This window comes from Micromesistius poutassou (genome assembly GCF_964030765.1).
Source record: "Micromesistius poutassou genome assembly, chromosome: 10".
Classification (NCBI taxonomy): Eukaryota; Metazoa; Chordata; class Actinopteri; order Gadiformes; family Gadidae; genus Micromesistius; species Micromesistius poutassou.
Genome location: NC_140280.1, coordinates 6,846,347 through 6,864,432, shown reverse-complemented (window position 1 = coordinate 6,864,432; position 18,086 = coordinate 6,846,347). Strand labels below are relative to the sequence as shown.

The window sequence follows — 18,086 nt, the reverse complement described above, 5'->3', positions numbered from 1 at the left end:
ATAACCCTTAATGCACTCCTCTTCACAACAGACATCTGTCCCCACTATACCCAGATGAGCGATGAACTCCTGGGCGATCTCCATCCACTTGAGCAGCTTCTGCAGGAAGCCATACGCAAACCTCTTCTCTATGGACGAGATGTCCGACTCCATGTCCTTCAGACCCCTGGAGGGAGGAGAGCAGCCCGTCAGTCAAACCCAGACAGTCTGACATATTTTAGGGATATAATATGTGTGTAGAGGGTGTGTGACCTGGTGACTGCGTAGCCGTTGAGCTGGAGGAACTTGAGCAGCTCATGGGCCTTCTCTCTGTCTCTGGCCTTCTCCTTGGCTGTCAGTGTGTCGTAGGGCACCAGCAGAGGATGAGTCCCGCCCCCTACACACACAAAGTAGGAATTACCATCTTATTCATTAATTTTGGCTCAAGTGTGCACTCAACGACCATTATTGTGTCAGATGTTAAACTAGAAGGTGCCCTCTCTGACCAAAGCATGGCCTTGTGATGTGTGGCTGTTCCCTCAGCAGTTACTGATGAAAACAACAACTTTGCACGTTATGTGGTGTTGTGGGTGTTTCTTTGCCATTGCTATGGTATTCTGCATGGTATTCTCAGGTGTTGCTATGGCGTTGCTAGGGTGTCCTGGGTGGTGAAGTCCATCACCTTTGGACGTTAGCTCCATCTTTTTCTTGCGTCCCCACGTGTTGTGGTAGTTCTCTGCCAGTTGTTCTGCCATCGACTGGAGACAGAGATACACCATGAACTCAGATAAAAGACAATGTATTTGTATTTGTATGTGCAATACATTAAGGCCTATGCAAGGGCCCACACGAACCGACATACCTGCAGATCCCTGGACAGACCCATGTGTGAGATCTCGATTGGCTGAGGGCTGTAGCCGTGGCTCGGGTCGTACGTCGCCTGGAACACACAACACAACCGTGAAAGTCATCCCGACGTGACACTGTTCAGTGGTTTCCATGACGACAACCATTCGTTGCTTGCCACTCTACCTGGGCGGTCTGGGAGATCTTCCTAGAGGCCGTCTTCTTCTTCTCCGTCTCCTCCTCTTCCCGGGCCTTGTCGATGGTCCACTCCCATGCCAGCATGGCTTTGATGGACTCTTTGATTGGCCAGCGGTAGATCTCTTTGTCCTATCAGGAGGAGAGAAGGCACTGAGACCACGAGCAGAGAGAGAGAGAGAAAGAGAGAGCGAGGGGAACTTTAGGGGACTTTTGTTGAAGAAGACCCTGACTGTGGTCCTACCTTCTCTGAGAAGGTCTTGTAGGGTCTCAGCATGGGATGTGTCTTTGCATTCTCATCCAGTACCTCCCCGTACGACCAGTTGTTCTGGATCTGAAACATTCATACGTTAGACGGATGATCCTGTTTATATAAGGGTTAGCTGCGATTTTATCGTTATTCTACTTTTTTGGCCATCAAAGCTTGGATATGCAATACCGTACAACAATATAATGTAAAAATTGGAGCATGTTGGGATATGAGGGTCAATTTTGAAATACACAAAGACCAAAACACCCCCGCTACATTATGTGTCAATGTACAGCCAAACATAAAGAAAGTTAGGGTTTATTATAAAAAAAAAACATACCTTCTCAAATGCCCATTTATCATGGGTGTGTTCAGCGTATTTGTTAATGAAAAAATCCAATCTCTCGGGAATGATAGTGCTGCATAAATTGAAAGAAAGAGTTAGAAAACACACCCTCTGTGCCTCTTGAAAGAAAGCGGTTACATGAAAGAATAGGCCCCTCCCCTCCACATTTATATTCTACTGGAAACCCTCCTCAAACCAGGCCCTCACTTGGTGGTCTCCACTGGTTTGGGGTCAAAGTTCCCCTCTGCGTCCACGGAGGCCTTCTTCTCCGTCTTGGAGGAGTAGGTGGCGTCCACGTAGTCTGGGGGGATGGCACCGGCGATGGCGCAGATACACGGCATGGAGATCTTGAAGATCTCAGCATCAAACTTCTACATTTAAATAATAAATAAACAAACAGTTACACAAATCTCCAGAAATTATAAATATACACGACGAATAAACAGAAACAATTTGAAGAGACATATTACTTTGTGTGCGAGTGACTCAAAGATCCCCCAGAACAGCTTCCGGGTCAGATGCAGTTCCTCCTCTGAAGAGACGCCAAAGTTTCCCCAGCCATTTGGTAGGCAGTAGTACTTCCAGCAACGCTCGTAGTGATTGGTCAAGAGCTGCAGGAAGCAGGAAATTAAAGACCAGATTTGAGTCTCTCAAGTTTTTTCCCTTGCAAATCACGTTATCGCATATGGCGTTAAGACTTATCATGTGGTCAACAGCAAGATCATATGATTGAAGTTAATGTGAGGAAACACAGCAGTGGTGTATGTTTCGTACCTTCAGTGGCATTTTGGCGTACTCGTTGAGTATTGGAACATCGAATACCAGCCGTCTGAGCAGATGTTGGAGCATAGAGGGACGAAGATGTCTGGGGAACAAATAACAATAATACATTAATCTTATACCATTAAAACTACCCATCGCTGCCATGGGGTCCCAACAAGTTATTCCTCCTACTGCTCTGAGCAGGTGCCCTTACTTGCAGAGGGCCATGAGGCACTCCTCAATGATGTCTCTCTGGGCCTTGGTGAAGGCACGGCCGCGGGACAGCCGGTAGATGGTGTGGAGCATGGAGTCGATCATGATGGCTCGGTGGTCGCTGCCGGCGAACAGAGGGGCACACTTGGTGATGAGGGGCAGCACGGCGGAGCACAGGTAGCGGTTCATAGCCAGGGACATCTCGGTGGTGCAGAACGCCGCCTGGAGGAGGTGGAGAGGAACACCGAAGATCCCAATTGGAGATCATGGGGATACTTGGGGAACTAAAGCCGTCAACTGGAGACCATAGTCATGGTGGTGGAACCTGAGCTCTCAACTGGAGATCATAGTGATGTTGGTGGAACTAAAGCTCTCAACTGGAGATCATAGTCATGGTGGTGGAACCTGAGCTCTCTCACTGGAGATCATCGTGCTATCTGGGTAAATCTATGAAGGCTAGAGGCCCATCCCATGCAATTAGCTAACATCCAGTTCAGTTTTGGGAGTTTGATACAGGTAGTTTGGCTGATGAAATCATCATTTCATCAGAAAAAACTGGATCAAGCAGGATCCATTTTGATTATGAAAATTCCCATCGAAAATATAAGCTATAGGTACAGTATCATTGACGCTGGTGGCAAGATGCTCTTCTCTAGCTCTCTAACGCTAGTGAGATGGTTCACCGCTTACCGTGTCCAGGGAGGCAGCAGCCCTCATATCCGGCAGGAAGCCCACCTCCAGCACGTGGAGCAGGAAGTCCTGGTTGTCGATGCCGTACACTCTGTCCAGGAACAGCACCATGGGGGCCTTGTGGTCCGGCACGAAGCTGGCCGACATTTTGGGCTCGATGATGGTGTTGTCTAGGAGATTCAGGCACTGCATTAAGGTACTGTTATTGTCTTTACACACAGGGGGGCCTGGTTAAGATGTGTTCAAGGGTGAATGTTGAGTAGATCTGTCACTTGTCCTGAGTTCCTGGTAGCTCATTTACAAAACTTTCAGTAGCTTCCAACAATTAATTGTACTTTTTGAAGCCATAATCAGGCATCCTGAATTTATATATTTCTGTCTTGTGTCAGAAATATATGTATTTTACATGCGCTAGATTATGTACATGATTAATATGTCTGCATGGTTCTTCCTTGCAGCTACCTTTGCCAAACGAGGGGATCTGTAGAGACAGGCTGATGACCCCCACCAGGTCCTCGATGGGCACCAGAGACCTCAGGATGGCCCTGATCCTCAGGGCCTCTCCCTTCCCCGCCTGGATCAACTGCAGGAACACAGACAAACAACACCGGAAGGTTCTGCATTATCCACGGGCAGGATAGCGTAGCGGTTAGGGTTTTTTGACTCGCAGCCGAAAGGTTCTGGGTTCGATCAGCAATGTCTGAAGTCTAACTGTAAGTGTCCTTGAGCGAGATGCATTACCCTTACCTTTCCCTTGTATGTCAATTCACATCAAATCAATTCACTGTAAGTCGCCATTGGATAAACAAGACTGATAAATTACTAAACACAGTTACACTCTGGCCGTTCCCCAGCCCTAATGGTTTATTCCCAACCCACAGCCCCATTTTCAAGTGGAATCCCACAGCCAATCAACATTAGACATATTGAACAGATTGAGGCTTGAATGTTACATTTTACAGCAGCAGCAGTAGAAGAGAGCCTTACAGTTGTAGGTTATTGGGGTGTTAAACGTATAGGTTATTGTATTCAAGGTATACTGTAGGTTTGTGTAAAGTGCCGGTACAGGTTAAAGAGTGGATCTTACGTGCATCTCTGGAGCACAGCGCCCCAGCAGATCAATGAGGGCAGAGTAGAAGGACATGATGGCGTTCCCCAGGTGGACCTTGTTCTCCTCGTGCTGCTCCTCTCCTCCAAACCTAGCCAGCAGATATCACAGTCAGATAGCACGCGACAGATGGCTCCGATAAGACTCCCCTTTGTTAGCTCATTTTCCATTTTATATTGTACGTAACATTTCACATTTCTTTGTGATTGACCTTATTCAATTCAATGTGAATGATTCCAAGTGAATGCCAACTGGATGAGCCTACATAACATTACAGATTCCAGGTCTGTAAGCTGCAGGTCTTACATGGGGAAGCGTCGGTCCTTCTTGACGGTAGGTCCATCTCTGGCCGGGTCTTCAGATATCTTGATGGCCTCCTCTATAGCGGCCAGCAGGCCGTTGCCGCCCTCACCTCTCAGGGCCGGCCCAAAGCACTCAGGACGACGGATGAGCAGCCGTACAACCACGTTGGCATTCTCCTCCACGCTCTCCCCTGTGAGCCACAAACAAGCAAACCGGGGTTAGCATTCTTCTTCACATAGTGGAGGACAACCAACCCACCAGCATAACATTCGGTCTGAGAACTCCGAGAATGGATTTTGTGAGTGATGTTGCCATGGGAAAAATGTATGAGGGTTTTACCTCTTCATATGTGTGACAATGTTTATCCCAGGCTTCTTAAAATAGACTTGTGTATTTGCCTTTTTTCTAATGGTATCTTGGTTTGTAGTGTCTGATACAACCTAAATGTCTAACGGTCAGATTCTGAATTAGACTAATGAGGGGTCACTGAGTCCCACCTGCTTCTTTGCTGGAAGATGTGCAGCAAACCTTACATGCGTATCCCCTGATGAGGTCCATATACTATCATATAGAGCATGGTGAGATTGAGTACCGTTGACAAACACGGCGAAGCGGAGGAAGTCCAGGTACTTCTCCCCACCACAGGGGTTCCAGCCGATGTCCGGGTAGCCTTTGGACAGCAGCATCGGGCAGCTCTGGAGTCCACATCCTGCCAAATACTTGACCACCTAGAGAGGTATCAATAACAATCAGGCTTGGTCTACATCCTTCCAACGACTTGATGACCAAGAGGGATATCAAGCAGAATCAGACCATTCTGAAGCTCACAGGGATACACATTAAATCCATGGACATCTGTGAGGTCAACATCCTACTTAATCCCTGACCACCTAGATATGTTAAAACCAATCAGACTTCGGCAGCTCAGAAGTCCACATCCTGACAGATACTTGACCACATAGAGAAATGTAGGTAATGTGTGATGGATAAAGAGGCGTGTTGGAGATGTAAGGCTAGTGAGTGGAGGGACAGGGTTTACCATCTCAAGGTCCTGCTCTTGCAGGGCCAGCGCCAACTCATTGTTGTCAATACAGGAGGCGGCCGCCACGTCCAGGGGGGTGGAACCGCGCATTCCTGGAGGAAAATAAATGGAGATGACATCAACATGGAGGACTTAGCGCAATGCTTAGCTCATTATTTCTCTTTCCAACAGAAGGGGAGTTGAGGCTTGTCAACACTGACCGAGGCCAATGCCGCTGTTCTGCAGAAGGTAGTTGAGGTGGTCGAACATGGAGCGCTGGTTCTGCCGACTGATGCGACAGAAGTAGCAGAGGAACCGGCAGCAGCTCGTCACCATCCGAGGAAACCTGATCTCCTGGGGAAATCATAGGGCAAAATTTTTTTTTAAAAAAGGGCTGTATTCCAATTATCTTAGGGTCCGTGATACTGCATGATGCTAATTCATGAAAGACATCTAAATAAAACATTTCCCTGTTAGTTGCTTTGAATGAAAATGTCTGCTAGGAAGTAAACAGTGATTGTGATTACAGTATGATTGCGTGACATCATAATCAGGGGTCCGGGGGTACCTTTGAGTCGCCGCCCCCCAGCACGTTGACCATGACCTCCATGACGGTCTCATGCATGCCCAGGGCTCGCATCAGGTTAGGGTGCTGGTAGAACACCTTATTGCTCATGATGTTCCTAACACAGGATAAAAGGTGAACAACACTATTAGATCTTGTGTAGGCGCCCCTACACTTCCCGGTCAAATCTATATCAAGGGCCCCTTTTAAACCCAGATGTATACTGGATAGATGAGCCGCCAACCCGACCACTTGACCGCCCGTGGACCATACCAACTGGTAGGCTGATCAAATACGATGCGACTGGGTGGACACTCCCAACGTGTGATGTGGCATCAGATTTTTTAATGGCTTGTCATGACTGATCAACACCACACCCGGCGGTAAATCAGGCGGTAAACAAAAGGCAGCGGCGCTCACCCGATGCTCTGGATCATGAGCCTCTCCTCCTCGGGCCCCATCTGGACAATGAGCAGCGACCGGATCTGACTCAGACACTCCAGCAGGTCCATGATGTCCTGGATGGACACCATGTTGATGGTGTAGGCCTTGGGCAGGGCCCGGATCAGTTCTCCCAGGCCGTCATACTGGCGGTGGAGCAGGCTGAACATCATGCGCACCAGCTCGGGGTTCTGGATGAAGGACTCCTGGGCCCAGTGGATCATGGTGTGGGACACCAGCTCCTGCAGGGTGCCTGGTGGAGCAGGAGAGGGGAGGAGAAAGGTTTCTGTTATGGTTCTGCTCTGTAGTCATGGGTCATAGCATGCATGAGTCATAGCATGGGTTCTGAGGGCAACGCCAGACAGAACAGGGATTCAAATGGACAGAGAACATACTGGGGTTCATCCCGCTCGGTTTTGTCTCTGATTGGTCAAAACCAAATGGATGGTGGATGGAATTTGTAAGGATTAAAGAACTTGATTGGCTAATGAACAGCCAATATTTGGACAATGTATATTACGGTCCTAGAAAAGATTTCATGACATTTATTGTATATAAAAATGACCATGCCCAGGAAAATCGATTTCCCCTACAGTGGCTGTTTCTGTTTCAGCCACGTACAAAATCGATGTGGCCGTGAAAAAAAAACGATTCTATGAGAGAGACCGATGGGCGATGCTCACCAGGTTTCTTCTCTTCCTCGGCTTCAGGCTCCACCTCCACCTTCTTCTCACGGAACTTCCTCACCCTCTCCAGCAGGCGGAGCAGCCGACCGCGGACGGAGGAGTCCACCTCCTCCTCCTGCTCCTCCTCATCGATGTGGACGCCTAGTGTGGAGGTGAGAGGTCAGAGTGTGTGTCGACCTATATATAGCAACCTGCTATGGTGTGATTGTATTGCTATGGCAACATATCCCCAACACTAACTCTAACTTTTTGAAACACCTCGACTGTATGTTTTGATTGTTGTCAGCCTCGATCGCGTTGGATAAGAGCATCCACTAAACGACTCAATGTCAATCGAGATGTTAAAAAGTGAATAGTGGTGCAAGGTGAATAAAAGACTGACCACAGTGTGCCAGCAGGTCCATGTGAAACACCAGCAGAGAGTCTCTGACTTCCTCGGGCACAGGGGAATCCTGGTCCTCAGTGAAGTTCTTGAAGTTCATGAGCATGTTGACCTACGAATCGTATAGATGCAATGAGATTTACTTCATTCATCTCAGATGAGAAATCAGGGCAAAAGAACCAGCAGTGCTGAAATGGTGCCGAGTCTATCCGTAATCCGCATGTATTCATTTTACGGTGTAATATATTGGTGACTGTGGCTCACACACGACACACGACAATTACAATAACAGGGTACGAAGGCCATCTCCATCATGTCCTAAATACTTGCTTCATATTCACATACTTTTAATTGATATAAACATCCAAATCTTTATTATTTTGATTTATTAAAAAAAATACAATGATAATAAAAAATATATATTTTCATTTATATTATTTTATATTATTATATATATATTTTTTTTATTGTTTTGACTCAAGGAGTCAATACATGCTTCATACTACACTGGCAATATTTCCCAGAAAATGTATTTGAAGGAAACATGTTGCTGTACCTGCTCCTGTGGTGGGGACCTGAACTCCCGCGTCTTGCGGGCGGTCTCTGCGGCCGACATGGTGAAAGCCAACATGAGCTCGTTGTAGCGCTGTCTCTGATTGGTCTGTATGTCGCAGACGAACTGGTCCGAGAAGGCTATGATGGCCTCCACCCTGTGGCGCAGCTCGCAGTCACAGAAGTACTGCAGCAGAGTGCACATCTGGAGGACAGGGAGACAGTGAGTTACTAGGTGTTACGCTACGGGAAACCCAGAAACCAACACTATATGGAGAGTCTGGAAAGCAGTTATCTCATTAAGAAACGGATATCCATACTTTTAGCAGTTTTTACGTTTAGCAGAAATGAGATAATAAGAGGATTATAATTGACAGTAAAAAAGGTCAGACTGAACCTGGTGTGGTTTCAGTTTAATCGTGAGATGGACTGTACCTGCAGTTTAACAGACTCTGGGAGCTTCATCTGGAACAGTCCCTGTTCCATCACTTCCTTGGTCTCGCCGGCCGCCTCTCCGCTCTTCGCCTCCTTCTCCGTCTCCTCCGCCCCCTTCTCTCCGTTCACTTGCTTCACCTTAGCAGCTTGCTCTGTCACCTCGTCCATCTCGTCCTCCCCTTCGTACTCGTCCTCCTCCCCCACTCCCTCGTCGTCCTCCTCTTCGTACTCCTCCTCGTCCGTGGCGTATTCCTCCTCCTCGTATTCCTGCTCCTCCTCCTCCTCCTCTCTCTTCTTTGCCGGGGCTTTGAGGGCCAGCCTGGGCGGGTTCTCCGCCTTGGGCCCTTTGGCCTCGGCGGCTGCGGCGGGCGGCGTTGGCGGTGGCTCCTCGCTGCTGAACACGGTGGGCTCGATCATCTTGAGGATGTGCTTGACGTCGTTGTCGTCGAACACGCCCATGATCAGCAGGGTGCTGACGAGCTTGAGGATGGGCACAAAGTGGAACTCCACGCTGCCCCCCACGGGGTCCCGCATGGCCTGGCCCCCGTCCTGCACCGCCTCCGTCACCATGTTCAGCGCTTTGGTCTTCAGCACCTGAGGGGACGGGACCCCGTGGTGAAGGAGGTGATTATCAGGTCATGGTGATCCATGGGGCACCACGGTTAGCTCAAGTGGATTATTGATTATTGGAAGTAGGTGACGGTAAAGCCAACCACAACTGAACAATCATCAGCGTGACTGAGGATCTTAATCCCCCAAAATAAGAAACATTCACTTTAGGACTGCAACTTGATTGATTGCGGTAGTCAATGCATCTGATGATTGATTAAAAGTCACCATCCTTTATGAATCGTCATGCAATACCAACCCTGAACATTGCTAGAGGATATGGCATACATATAGCAGTAAAAGTGAAATAAACATATGAATATATATTGAGAATGTAAATTCATGGTAAAATAGACTAAAATAGTTATGGACTACCTACTATCCTACAAAGTGACCAAAAATAAACAATGATGAAACTGGACTCTTAACTAAATGGCTAAATGGCTTCACCATCGTCTTAGCGCTCTCCCTCACCTCCAGCGGGATGAAGGGGCTCAGGGTGTAGATGTCCTGGTTGGTCCCCACGAAGCCCGTGGGCGAGAAGTGCAGCTTGGGCCGCAGGCAGGTGGTGAGGCCCACCCCGGGCAGGGCGTGCGACTTGTCCTGGTGCGAGTACAGCGTGATGGTGCGCGTTTCGTCCGTCATGGGCACGATGAACTCCTTGTTGGTGCCCAGGCGGTTCCTCTTGGCCGACTCCAGGTGCATGCTGATGAGCAGGTCGTAGAAGCCGCTCCTCATGGGCCCCGGCAGGTAGGTGTTCTCGATGGCGTAGAAGAGCTGCGACTCGTCCACGTGGCTGCAGAGCGCGTGGGCCACGCGGTTGTTGCCCAGCGCACACACCGAGTCGTACAGCTTCAGCGTGTGGTAGTGGAACTTGAGGAGGTCCATGCGCTCCGACAGCTCCAGGATGTCGATGCAGCTGGGGGAGGAGGAGGAGGGGGGGTGAGGAGGAGGAGGTGGTGAGTGGTGGGGAGAGTGTGATGGGGCGCAGTCACAAAGTGATGCGTGGGGATTAAGAAGCGATTTGTGAGGTGACCGTGTAGATTGTGGTGGATAGAGAGATTGTGGTGAATGTTGGTGTAATGTTCAAAATGGTGAAGATTATAATTGTAGAATTGTATTATATTGTAGTCCTGTAGTCTAAAACATAGACTAAGCTCACAAAATCTACAAAGAATGTCTTGGTTTAGATTAGGTACTTTTCCACTGGAAAACATTCATTAGAAATGATTGAGTTTAAATATGAGAAAAACATATCTGATAGTTAAGTGTAAAGAATTTACAAACAGTCTGTTATGGCCGTGGCCGTACCTAGCAGATGCATTGCTCTGTCTCGCCCATGAGGACCAGAATGAGGACTAGAATGAGGACCAAAAGGAGGACTAGAATGAGGACCAGAAGGAGGACTAGAATGAGGACCAGAAGGAGGACTAGAATGAGGACCAGAAGGAGGACTAGAATGAGGACCAGAACGAGGATCAGACTGAGGACCAGAAGGAGGACCAGAATGAGGAAAAGAAGGAGGACTAGAAGGAGGACCATAAGGAGTTCCAGAATGAGGATCAGAATGAGGACTAGAAGGAGGACCAGAAGGAGGACCAGAAGGAGTTACAGAAGGAGGACCAGAAGGAGGAAGTCCTACCGGTTCTCCTCAGGGATGTGCAGGGCCATCATGGTGAGGGGCTCTGAGCAGTCCACCTTCCAGCCCAGCCTCTCGCTGACGCGGCCCGTCTCCGGGGACAGGAAGTGGTTGGGCATGCGGCTCCAGATGACGGGGGTCAGCATCTGGACGTCCAGGCGGGGCGGGCACTGGGGCACGGGGTTCTTGCGCTCGCTGCGGAACATGGCCGCCGAGATAGGCATGATGTTCTGAAGAGAGCCGAGGAGGAAATAACATTAGAGGAACACACTGAATATGACATTTATTGATATGATATTTGTTCAATTCCAGATTAGCACGTAGATGAGCAGACACTGATTTGTAGTTTTAAGTTAGCAGATGCTTTTGCACCTCCGAGGTGATTTAGAGAGATAGAGAGATTTCTTTATGTATGTCATTCATGAACCACAACACTATCCTGGTCCCACAATAATGAGTGAACTGAATGATGAACTAATTAGAAGTGAATTAGAAGCGGTACCGTTTTTTAACAGAACTGACCTTGAGTTTGCCCAGCTCCACTTGAATCACGTTCTGATTGGATGGCAGAACAAAGACCGCTGGGAAGAGTTTGGTGTTTGGCTCCACCTGGGGAACAATTTGTTATCAACAGTTAAAGTAAGCAAATTACATAAAAAATCAATCATTCTATCATCAAGCCTCCTCTTCTCCCCTGACCTGGTAGAAGGTATTGATCTCTTTCCCGTTTGCGGTGAAGTTCATGAGGCCGGTGTCCAGGTCGATCAGGCAGCCGATAATAAAGTCCTCCTGGCTGACACGTGTCTGCTGGGAGCCGCTGAACTCTCCTCCCCACACCATGTAGCAGTTACTGCGCTTTATACTGCAGGACACACAGGGAGAAGACTGTATTGATACTGCAGTACACACAGGGAGAAGACTGTATTGATACTGCAGGACACACAGGGAGAAGACTGTATTGATACTGCAGGACACACAGGGAGAAGACTGTATTGATACTGCAGGACACATAGGGAGAAGACTGTATTGATACTGCAGGACACACAGGGAGAAGACTGTATTGATACTGCAGGACACACAGGGAGAAGACTGTATTGATACTGCAGGACACACAGGGAGAAGACTGTATTGATACTGCAGGACACACAGGGAGCAGACTGTACTGATACTGCAGGACACACAGGGAGAAGACTGTATTGATACTGCAGGACACACAGGGAGAAGACTGTATTGATACTGCAGTACACACAGGGAGCAGACTGTATTGATACTGCATGACACACAGCAAGTGTGGGGATATTAGATATTTCCCAAACATGATCATGAATACCTGTCATGGATATTTCCCTTGTCGTCCCCGACCGTCAAGGTCACGTTGCGGACCTTGGTGAGGTCAAAGTGGGCGTCGTGTTGGTGGTAGTCGGGGGTGATCCAGCCCACCCACACACCGCTTACCTCCTGGCCCGCAAATACGCGCACCGAGTAATAGTACTACGGGAAGAGGAGGTAATGAGATCATTGACATCATCAGCACCATCATCATCATCGTCTTTAGCTTCATCTTCAGCATTATCATCATCGTCTACTTGAATTTCCTTCCAGTCAATACTTGACTGGAAGTTGCAGATTGCAACCAACTGAAAAAGGTATTTCCGATAGTCACCATGTACCTGTAGCTATTTTATTTTTCGATATAGTGGCGGTAAAAGCCTATTTACATCCATAGACCTAGAGTTGTTGCTCTCGCTACATGTATTGATCATTAATATCGAGCAGTTGACGCTAATATAATATAATAATAATATATCTTGCTTTTGGTAACATGAAGGTGTGCATGTGTATCGCAACAGTTTTCGGTACCAGCTTTCTCTGACAGAGTGATATCCTACCTTAAGTTATCAAACAAGGAATCAACCTAAAAAATTTACGTCTCCAAAACACGGATGTAATAAAGAATGCACAACCACTTTCGCCTCATCTGCGTTCTGCCATTTGCTACACTATTTTACGCTTGGATTAAAAAGTGAGACTTCGTTCTAAATTAATCCTCTAAATACACAGGATATTTTGGTGAAAGGAAGGAGCCTAAGCTCGTCCTCACTGGCTATATGAGGTGCTTCCGAGAGAGGCTTTAGCTTCTTGGACACAGATTGTGTGGATGTGTGGAGGTGTGGAGCTCTGTCTGAACCGGCTGTTCATTTTGATTTCCGCTGCCTAGAGAGATTCAAGCTTCTTGGACACTTCTATATAAGTCCATGGTGTGTGTGTGTGGAAGTTTGGAGGTCTGTCTGAACCAGCGGTGGATTTTGATGTCCACGTCCGAGAAAGGGTTAAGCTTCAAGGAAGCTCACGGTACAACACCACGTTGTGTGGCGCATTTCATACACAACATCGCTCATAATAATGCATATACATATAGCACGACATATCATATACAATAATATACTATAACATAATATGAACTACAATAACTAGGTATGATTATTCTTCTATTATTAACGGCTGTGATTCATCAATCAAGCATTATCTTTACATTTTTAAAGGCCAAATGTTGAGCCATGTTGGGTGCATGAATAAGGTCATATGAGAATAAGAGAAAGTGACGGTACCGTGGTGGTGTTGAGGATGATGTCCACGTCGTCCCGGTCGTCGGGCACCACGTCCTCCATCAGACGGGGCATGGTAGGCACCACCGGAGGGGGGTTGATGAGCGCCGCCTTCTTGGCCTTGAACAGAAACCTGACGATCACAGGATCACACAGCATGAGGACCTGCGTTTAGGATACTTAAAGTGACAGATATGCAAGCTTTGATGGATGGCAATATATGAAGGTATCTGTTGAATGCTATTTATTATGTAGGCACAAGGAGGCATTCAATGTTTCTTCACTAACTTAAAGATTGCAGTGCAGGTGTGTCCCCTCTTATTAAAATAGGGTTAAAAAAAGAGACAATGCCAATTGTCTACATTAATCATCAACATATAACAAACTATGAATCAAACTATGAATCATACATGAATCCAAAAGAATCCAAGTCAACATAAAGTCAACATGAACCCAATATGTATCCAACATGAATCCAACATGAATCCATCTTTAATCCAACATGAATCCATCATGAATCAAACATGAATCAATCATTAATGAAACACGAATCCATTATGAATTCATCATGAATCCGACATGACTCCACCATGAATCCACCACGACCCCGCCACCGACCCTTTCTTGCGGCTCTTCTCCGTGGACGCGTCCTTCTCGTTCTCGCCATTCTTCAGCGCCGGCGTCTCCTTGGGCACCGACGCCTCCTTCTTGTCCTCCTCCTGCTCGCGCCGCGAGGCCGACTTCTTCAGCAGCTCGTACTCCGAGTCGGGGTCCATCTCCAGCACCTCGTCCTCGGGGATGGTGAGGGTGCGGGTCAGGGGCGTGGTCCCGGCCCGCACCTTGTAGGTCTCGTGGAACTCCACCGGCATGCTGAGCCGCAGGAACAGCAGGTCCGTGGCCGCGTTCTGGGAGCCGAACGTCTTGTGGGTCAGCTTCAGGCAGGGGGCGCTCTCCACTGTGCCGTCCACACGGGACAGCTGCGGGGGGGGGGGGGGGGGTGGGGGACCACAAGGATATGGTCAGTACATACTGTAGAAGGGATGCAGCTGCTCTCAGGACATACAGGGGATGTAACTGCTGTCAGTTCATACAATTGATGTAGATGCGTGTATGTGTGTGTGTGTGTGTGTGTGTGTGTGTGTGTATGTGTGTGCGTGTGTGTGTGTTTGTGTGTGTGTGGGGGGGGGGGATGACTCCCCCTCATCAACTACCATGTTGTCAGGACATACAAGGGATGAAGCTAAGGTTAGGACATGGGTTATGAAACAAGACCCTCTTATTTCGGTAAAAAAAAGCCGAGCTAGAGGGAGGGGCACCTCGAGGTGGGGGTGGTCGGTGGGCACGGGGATGAACTGTGGCAGGCTCTTGCTGAACCACATGGTGATGTCCCGCTTCATGTTGATGGCGAAGGGCTCGAAGCCCTCCTGCAGGCCGCAGATGGTGAAGTAGCGCAGGCTGCTGACGTCCTGACCCAGGTTGATGCGGCCCACCTGGGACAGACCCAGGCTGCACACCGGGATGAAGCCTGGGAGTGGAGGGGAGGGGGGAGGAGCAGGAGGAGGAGGAGGAGGAGCAGGAGGAGGAGGAGGAGGAGGAGGAGGAGGAGGAGGAGTCAGCAGGGAACCACTCCCCTTGATTGATTCAGTGCCACTGGCTCCCTGTGTCCCAAAGAATAAACCTTAACATACATGTATTAAGATATAAAGCTCTTTATAATCTATCCCCAGTTTACCTCACAGACCTCCTTCAGACTTCCAATCCTTCTGGCTTCCTGCATTCTTCATCAGCGGGTCTAATGGTGTGACCGGCCCTCAACCTCTGCACAATGGCTGCCAGGGCCTTCTCCTATGCTGCACCTCAACTCTGGAACCTCCCTTCCCACTCCCATCCACACATACTGGACTCCATGACAGAATCCAGTACTGTTCTTAAAACCCATCTTTAAACTAGCTTACTCACTAGAACTGCAGCTTATTTGAATCAATATGGATTTTTAACTCATTGGCGAGCTATGCTCTGTAATATGTATGCTCTTATTGCATGTCCAACTGTTGATTGTACTGTAGTTTAATGACTGGTGCTCTGTTGTTTATTGTATGTTTAATTACTGATCTTATATGATGTTAGGGGACCTTGAGTGCCATGAAAGGTGCCAATAAATAACTTAATGATTATTGTTATTATTGGGGAGAGAACCTAGAGTTCTACAGCATCACATGACATCACATGGAGGAGCTAGGACCACTCACCCTCTCCTATCTCGATGTCCTTGAAGGCCATCTCGGACCCAGAGTCGCTGATCAGCATCTCCCCGTTCAGGGTGAACATGATGTTCATCTCCGTCAGGTCGATCATGCAGCCCACCACGTCACCAGACAGCCACTGGCGCCCAAACGGCTCGGTGCCCACGTGCCAGCGCTGGGCCTGTACACGGAGACAAAGGCGGGGTTGTTGTTTCTCCAAGGCTCTAGCAGGGGAACCCATAAGCGAGTGTAGGTGGGAGGAGCTTAATGGTCTTCCGTCGTACCTTGAAGCCGTTGAAGACGTAGGCCAGCTCGTCGGCACCCAGCTCGGTGTCGGCTCGGACGCTGGGCCGGGCCCAGCCCACCCTCATCTCCCCCACCGTCACCGCCTCAAACTCAAAGTACCACTTCCCCTGGGTCACCCCGTAGGACTTCTCCGCCCGGAAGACCCTCACCTTGTCGCCGCGGTTACCGCCCGACCCGGGCCCACCTTAGGTACAACAGGAAGACTCTTTGAGGCGATGCAGACTTCATTTATAGGGTTGATTACATTATCACCGTATTGTTGAATACCTGAATCTGATTGGTCGATAACATTTCGATGGTGTGCAATATTTTCAATAACAGGGTTACCTTTGCCTTTTAAGAGTTTTAGCAACAGTCAAACAGAAATGCATGCGTTCTGAGTTTTCTTGATAATGCAAAAGTGACACGCTTAAAGCGCCGCAGAAGAATATTTTAATTTCAGCGGATTAAAGGAGATACAAAAGCAGTTGTCTTGAAGGGCCATGTCAGGAGGAAGGCTGGGTGTGTGTGCGTGGAGTGGAGACGGAGGGCGGGGTACTCACTGCACTCCTGGTCGGGGGGCTCTATGTTGTAGCCATAGCCGATCAGCGTGCGCACGGCCGCACACACGGTGTCCCGGTTGGTCTTCTTGGTCTTCTCGTCCAGCAGGTTGTAAGGAACCAGGCGTGGATTGCGCTTGTTGTATATGTCCTGCGTGACGACGATCGCACCGTTTAGAATCACGTGACGCATGGAAATAACGATTAATGACGAAAGGATGATTCCATAGCTGAAAATGTTTTATTTACTGTATGTGAAACATGTTTTAAGTAAACCTGTGTTTGTATTACTTATTTATTTGACTTAAAGTTAAACCGTTTGAGTTAAACCTCCTATTTGTTCCATTCTTCATTTCATTCTTTTTTCTTTCTTCCTCATATTATTGGACCATATTAAACTCATACTTGAGATATGTCTCAGATCCAAATCAGACATTTCCTCTTGTATTTCTTTCATGTTGAATCGGACCGTTTTGAGCCACAAACACCGGGTCCACGTCCATGTCTCACTTATGTCTCTGCTTGTGGCTACCTGTACGATGCTGTAGGTCCAGCCCTGCCGCACGCGGTCCCGGGCCCACACGTTGTGCCCGTTCTCAGCCAGCCTCTCCACCAGCGTGTTCTGGTTGGGGGTCAGCTTGACGTGGTTCAGGTCCAGAGGAATGGGCTTGTACCCATTACTCTGAATATACCTGCGAGGGAAAACACCAGAGTGTTATTGATCACATGTGATCAGAGTATTGACTCTGCATAGACTCTGTCCGTGTAAACGGTGTCCATGGACACACGTACGTCTTGGGTAGTTTGATCCTCTTCAGGTTCTCCTCGGCCTTCTCGTCGCCCATGCCCACGTGACAGCCCAGCGCCAGCAGAGTCCTTCAGAATAAAAGCACACAGGAAGGAGTCACACACACACAGGAAGTCCACACAGAAAAACCAGTCCTGAGATACAGCCTGGGAAAACACACAGGAAATACAGTCTGGAAATACAGCCTGGAGATACAATCTGGAGATACAGCCTGGAAATACATTCTGGAGATGCAGCCTGGAAAAACACACGGGAAATACAGTCTGGAAATACAGCCTGGAAATACAGACAGGAAATACGGCCTGGAAATACAGACAGGAAATCCTTTGGAGGAAAGGACCTGGAGGCCTGAATCACTCACTTGAGTGTCTCCCCAGACATGGCCAGGTTGTAGTTCTTCTCGGGGTCGGGGAGACCCTGGAAGTCCACCAGGCAGGGGTGCAGCTTCTTGTTGTCATCGCGGACCTGCAGACACCACAGTCGTCTTAGAAGCGTTCTTATTTAATCATTTTGAATGGCCAGCCACAACATGCATCGTCATTTGAGGTTAACATCGGAGACC

General features: G+C 48.4%; 1 protein-coding gene across 4 annotated transcripts in view; it reads right to left on the bottom strand.

Annotated features, from left to right (window-relative positions):
• The window catches only part of LOC311354803 (ryanodine receptor 1-like), a gene marked incomplete at its 5' end in the record, with an annotated part of 63,892 nt that overhangs the window by 31,012 nt on the left and 14,794 nt on the right, over positions 1–18,086 (bottom strand). For all 4 annotated transcript variants that reach the window (XM_084474660.1, XM_084474662.1, XM_084474661.1 and 1 more), the window contains 38 exons: positions 51–166; positions 253–376; positions 662–737; positions 842–919; positions 1,012–1,152; positions 1,265–1,354; positions 1,611–1,689; positions 1,824–1,987; positions 2,087–2,227; positions 2,391–2,481; positions 2,593–2,813; positions 3,282–3,451; positions 3,744–3,864; positions 4,369–4,480; positions 4,696–4,882; positions 5,285–5,420; positions 5,732–5,826; positions 5,935–6,067; positions 6,282–6,396; positions 6,699–6,972; positions 7,403–7,546; positions 7,788–7,899; positions 8,344–8,544; positions 8,775–9,368; positions 9,858–10,302; positions 11,026–11,252; positions 11,545–11,631; positions 11,722–11,884; positions 12,353–12,513; positions 13,632–13,761; positions 14,247–14,605; positions 14,945–15,153; positions 15,878–16,052; positions 16,156–16,361; positions 16,720–16,867; positions 17,249–17,408; positions 17,509–17,592; positions 17,886–17,989. In XM_084474660.1, coding sequence (XP_084330786.1) covers positions 51–166; positions 253–376; positions 662–737; positions 842–919; positions 1,012–1,152; positions 1,265–1,354; positions 1,611–1,689; positions 1,824–1,987; positions 2,087–2,227; positions 2,391–2,481; positions 2,593–2,813; positions 3,282–3,451; positions 3,744–3,864; positions 4,369–4,480; positions 4,696–4,882; positions 5,285–5,420; positions 5,732–5,826; positions 5,935–6,067; positions 6,282–6,396; positions 6,699–6,972; positions 7,403–7,546; positions 7,788–7,899; positions 8,344–8,544; positions 8,775–9,368; positions 9,858–10,302; positions 11,026–11,252; positions 11,545–11,631; positions 11,722–11,884; positions 12,353–12,513; positions 13,632–13,761; positions 14,247–14,605; positions 14,945–15,153; positions 15,878–16,052; positions 16,156–16,361; positions 16,720–16,867; positions 17,249–17,408; positions 17,509–17,592; positions 17,886–17,989 — 6,373 coding nt within the window. The remainder of the gene's footprint in view (positions 1–50; positions 167–252; positions 377–661; positions 738–841; positions 920–1,011; positions 1,153–1,264; positions 1,355–1,610; positions 1,690–1,823; positions 1,988–2,086; positions 2,228–2,390; positions 2,482–2,592; positions 2,814–3,281; positions 3,452–3,743; positions 3,865–4,368; positions 4,481–4,695; positions 4,883–5,284; positions 5,421–5,731; positions 5,827–5,934; positions 6,068–6,281; positions 6,397–6,698; positions 6,973–7,402; positions 7,547–7,787; positions 7,900–8,343; positions 8,545–8,774; positions 9,369–9,857; positions 10,303–11,025; positions 11,253–11,544; positions 11,632–11,721; positions 11,885–12,352; positions 12,514–13,631; positions 13,762–14,246; positions 14,606–14,944; positions 15,154–15,877; positions 16,053–16,155; positions 16,362–16,719; positions 16,868–17,248; positions 17,409–17,508; positions 17,593–17,885; positions 17,990–18,086) is intronic.